The sequence below is a fragment of the Elephantulus edwardii genome, unplaced genomic scaffold, assembly GCF_000299155.1.
Source record: "Elephantulus edwardii isolate Elephantulus edwardi_28Jun2011 unplaced genomic scaffold, EleEdw1.0 scaffold00339, whole genome shotgun sequence".
Taxonomy (NCBI): domain Eukaryota; kingdom Metazoa; phylum Chordata; class Mammalia; order Macroscelidea; family Macroscelididae; genus Elephantulus; species Elephantulus edwardii.
In genome coordinates this window covers 1,935,289-1,940,388 of record NW_006400089.1, presented here as the reverse complement: position 1 = coordinate 1,940,388, position 5,100 = coordinate 1,935,289, and the positions used below count along the sequence as shown (strand labels likewise).

At 37.9% G+C, this 5,100-nt stretch overlaps 1 protein-coding gene across 1 annotated transcript in view; it reads right to left on the bottom strand.

Annotated features, from left to right (window-relative positions):
- Positions 1–531: 531 nt before the first annotated feature.
- ABCA13 (ATP-binding cassette, sub-family A (ABC1), member 13) overlaps positions 532–5,100 on the bottom strand; it is a 67,843-nt gene continuing 63,274 nt past the window's right edge. Inside the window, exons 2-4 of the mRNA XM_006901620.1 lie at positions 3,804–3,897; positions 1,361–1,484; positions 532–712 (exon numbers count right to left, since the gene is read on the bottom strand). Coding sequence (XP_006901682.1) covers positions 532–712; positions 1,361–1,484; positions 3,804–3,897 — 399 coding nt within the window. The remainder of the gene's footprint in view (positions 713–1,360; positions 1,485–3,803; positions 3,898–5,100) is intronic.

The window sequence follows — 5,100 nt, the reverse complement described above, 5'->3', positions numbered from 1 at the left end:
CAGCGCAGGAGGGGAAGACCCTCTATGAGATGGATTGATTCAGTGGCTGGGGTAATCAGGATGGGTGTGTCAGAGGGAATGAGATTGGCACAGGATAAAGCAGGATTTAGGGCTGTTGTACATAGGGTCTCTATGAGGCGCAAACGACTCGACGGCACATAACAAACAACCACAAAAATATTAAGAAGAAAAAAAACGATAGTCAAGAGTATAAAAAATTCCATGTCTATTGTTTTATACTATATCCAAATTTCTTCTTTTCCCAAATTTCTTTTTAATATCATACTTTCTATCACTTCTCTAAAAAGTTATTATCATTCATTTGCAAATGTTGTACCAGATGTATGTAAAATTATCTAGAATGTTTTCATTTTCATCTTGAAGCTTAAAGTTGAACTAAAAAGGTAATAACATGTTTTACACTTAAATACTGTAGGTCGTTCAAAACCAGAGAGGATAAAAGTAAAACAAAACTTAGATCATTCATATCTAATAAATACATCCACACTCATACATAACTTCCCTTCATTCTTAACTCCTCTTGAGAGAAATTTTCAGAGCATTTAACATCCCTTCTCTTAACATTCTTGCATGAATGTCTTTCACGTTAATTTCCCATTCTCTTTGACTTCTTACATGAATTACCACCCACTCTTTCTCTTTTTTCTTCAGAGTATAGTAAGACCCTAGCCAACACAGGCAAGTTTTAGTACTAAGGAATCAGAGCAGAAAATGTAGACATCATCTAATTTCTATAGGGAGTTACACAGAAAATTAAGAGATGGCTGGACGCTATTTTCATTTAATCACAGATGGGAAGAGGATACTGGTCAGCTAAGAGCACACTAAAAAAAACTAGTAACTGAATCAGTTAGAACTTATCTTGTGTATATTGGAACGAATGGAAATGTAGCGACTTTAAGGTAGGGGGCTCTGGTGGCTTAGTGGTAAGAAGCTGCACGCCAATTCCGAAGGTATGTAGTCCCAATCCATCAGCAGCTCAGCAGAAGGATAGGCAATCTTCTCTTATGTGACTTACTGTCTCTAAAAACCCACTGAAGAATTACCTACGGGTCAGTTCTATGACATCACACAACAACAACATTTTTAAGATAGAAATTTTAACTTACAGAAAATAAACTATAAGAGACAAATATATTTTACCAGTCAGCAAGGATCCTTTACTGGAAAATAATCAGTAATTAGAGCCATTATTATAAGACTCTGAAATTAATGAAAACGCTCTTCATTTAGCACTGATGTTGTACTCTCAAAGTTTCTAACTTGTCACAGATTATCCAGACTTTACTAAAAAGAATACCAGATAGCATCCCACAAATTCTGAGAGTGTTTCACTTACCGAAAATGATGCTCGGGAGGCTGATCATAGCTTACGTTCCTGCACTGTGATCCGGTGTTACAAAGAAGACTTTGGACAAAGGGGAAAATACCTTGGTTTGGCAGGTCCCTTGCTTGCAAGAAACCTGGAGGAAAGGAATCCATAAAATGGATTAAAAATTTGTAGTACCCTAAGTTCCAAGGAAGTGACCTATAACTGCAACTCAGTTTTGGGATTTTGTTCTGTGCATCATACAATATTGCTGTGAGTAATTTACTGATGAATTCTTAGAAGTAATCTCCATACCTTGGCCATGCTATCAGAAGACACCTGGCATCACAATAAGATATAGGTAAACAAACCAATTGAAAAATGGGCACAGGATATGAACAGACACTTCACCATAGAAGACATCCAGATGGCCAACAAGCACATGAAGAAATGTTCAAAATCCCTAGCTCTAAGAGAGATGCAAATCAAAACAACTCTGAGATATCATCTCACCCCAGTGAGAATAGCAAAATTTAACAGAACAGCAAGCAACTTTGCTGGTGAGGTTATGGAGAAACTGAAACCCGTATTCACTGTTGGTGTAAGGGTAAAATGGTACAACCACTGTGGAAGGCGGTGTGGCGCTGGGGGGAGAGTGAGAAGGATGGGTTCAATAATGTATATTGCATTGAAACAGATGAGGGAGAAAACTGTTTATGAGGGATAAGTTATTAGGTATTTTTGTCATGACAGGAGTCCAGAGTGAAGGCTGTATAGTGGAGTGGACCTGAGGGGGAGAAATTGTAAAACAGTGAAAGAATTTTTCTTTTACTTTTCCAGGAGGTTAGTGTACTAGGGGGAAAGGTTGGGAGGGGAGAAAAGTGCAACAATGAATGAGTGGAAATCCAAAGTCTCTGTAAATTTTCATTGAATTTAATAATAAATTTAAAAAATGAAAATAAGAAAACAACAACAAAAAAAGTTGAAAATAGAAATACCATTTGACCCAGAAATTCCACTACTGGGAATATACCCCAAAGAGACCATAACTGCACCCAATCAGGTATATGTACACCCATGTTTATTGCGGCTTTGTTCACAATAGCAAGGAGTTGGAAACAACCAAAGTGTTATCAACAAATGAGTGGACAGAGAAGAAGCTGTGGTATATTCACACAATGGAATACTATGCTGCTTTGAAAAACAAGGAACTCAGGCAATAATATTCAAAATGGGTGACCCTGGTGGACATTATCCTGAGTGAAATATCTCAGTCACAAAGGGACAAATACTGCATAGTGCCACTGTTGTAAAACAGTACTGATATTGGTGTTGGGAGATACTGAGAAAGACGTTATAAATAATGTGTACTGTATTGAAATAGGTGAGGTAGAAAACTGTTTAAAAGGGATATGTGATTAGGTATTATTGTCATGATGGGAGTCCAAAGCGAAGGCTGCATAGTAGAGTGGACATGGGGGGAGGGATTTTAAAACAATGAGGGAACTTTTACTTTTCAAAGAGAAGAATGTACTGGGGGTGAGGGGTGGGCAGGGAGAAAAGTGCAACAGTGAATGAATGGGCGGGGGGCGGGGGGGTGAAGAAGGCACCTGGAAAAGTACTTGGTCAAAGAAGGTTACCAAAAGAGAGGAAGATGAGGGAGCTCTGGTGGCCTAGTGGCAAGAAGCTGCACTGCAATCTCAGAGTGCGCAGTTCAAATCTACCAGATGCTCTGCTGGAGAAGGAGGGGCAATCTCCTCCTGTACCACTCAGATCTGATTTGAGAGTACACACACACACACAAACAATAAAATAAAAAAAAAATTTTAAAAAGAAAAATGGATTAACACAAAGGCTTAAAAACTAGGCTCAAACATCAATACAATGATTGTGAGGGTGGTGTAGGAATGCACGTGATTTCTTTCTGTTGTCATTTTCTGGGTGAATGGCTTCACAATACTTAGCAACAGCAACATATGTTCACTCATAGATGTTCAAGGTTACGTTCTACCATTCAAAACTCTGCCATGTAGCAGCGGATGAAAAACCATGAAGTAAGAAGGAATGTGGTCAACTTAACTCACACTTACAACAGGATCATTAGACAGAACCCCATTACAGCTCAAGACCTATTTTTACTTATGATGTTTTATGTACTAAGGTCTCACATTGAACACATTTACCTGGAGAAAGTTTGCTAGGGTTAGCAAACATGTGTGAGTATCATTCTTAAAAGAAAAAGTCTAAAGTGACACTTGTTGACAAAACATCCCAAAAATATTACTACTGTAATAATATACGGAACTCAGAATTCACAGTTAAGAAAGATCAGATGAGATAAAGCTGTTTGTTTTTTGGTTTTGAGTTTGTTGTGGTTTGGTTTTTTTTTTGTTTGTTTGTTTGTTTTGTGTGGGTTTTTTTTTTTTAATTCACAGACTTGTAATTTGAAAGAATAAGTAAAAGTGAAACTTACATGTGTCTCTATGACGGGGAGGTTCTTGAAACCGAAGCACTATAAGAATCATGAACAGGATGCACGGCCAGAGAAACTCAGCCAAGGAAAGGACCTAAGGAAACATTTTCAAACAAGGGAGGAAGTAGTACTTGAGTAAATTGCAAAGTGTTATGACATATTCTTTCTTGAAGGTACACAATTAATTACCTGTAGAGGAGTCACTGTCATCCCTGCTAGATGACAACATGACAGCAGTAATGTGTCATAGTGTTCATATCTGTGACTGTGTCAGCTCTTTCTCCTTCTCCCACCAGACCCAGCATCTGTCCTTTTCTTTTTCTTCTATGATTTTATTTATTGCCCTCATAGTAAGTAAATAAATTATGTAACTACTCATTTCTCACACTCCAGTGAATCAATTTGGTTTCTTCATTTAATCTATTTTACATTTCTAACTTATATATCTAAATAAATATTTTGCTAAAGTTGGTACATTCTTTTGTACATGAACACACTGTTGGTACATTCTGTTGTACATGAACAACTGATCTATGTTTGTTCCCATCCCAAAGAAGGGTGACTCAACAGAGTGTGGAAACTATGGAACAATATCGTTGACTTCACATACAAGCAAGATTCTACAGAAGATTATCCAAAAATGACTGGAACAACACATCAGCAGAGAACTACCAGAAGTCCAGGCTGGGTTTAGAAGGGGTCTGGGTACTAGGCATATTGTAGCTGATGTTAGATGGATCTTAGCTGAAAGCAGGGAATACCAGAGGAATGTATATCTGTGTTTCATTGACTATGGAAAGGTGTTTGACTGTGTGGACCATAACAAACTGTGGCTGACTCTGAGAAAAATAGGAATCCCAGAACACTTCTAGCTAATGCAAAACCTACACTTGGACCAAGAGGCAGGGGTCAGAACAGAGCAAAGAAACACTGCATAGTTCAAAATTGGGAAGGGCATACTCCAGGGATGTGTCCTGTCTCCATATCTTTCAACCTGTATGCAGAACATGTTATGCAGGAGAAAATTTTCTTCATATTCTTCAACAACTTAATTTATTGTTGTGTGGAAATACGAAGGAGGATTCCAGAATGTAAATATGCAAAACAGGATATGTGCTTTACATTAAGCAAAGACTTGATATCATGAAGTACTAACATGCAATTAATTTAAACAATATATGATTGATGTTGTTGTTATGTGCCGTTGAGTCATTTGCAACTCATAGCGACCCTATGTACAACAGCCCTAAACCCTGCTCTATCCTGTGCCAATCTCATTGCCTCTGACACACCCATC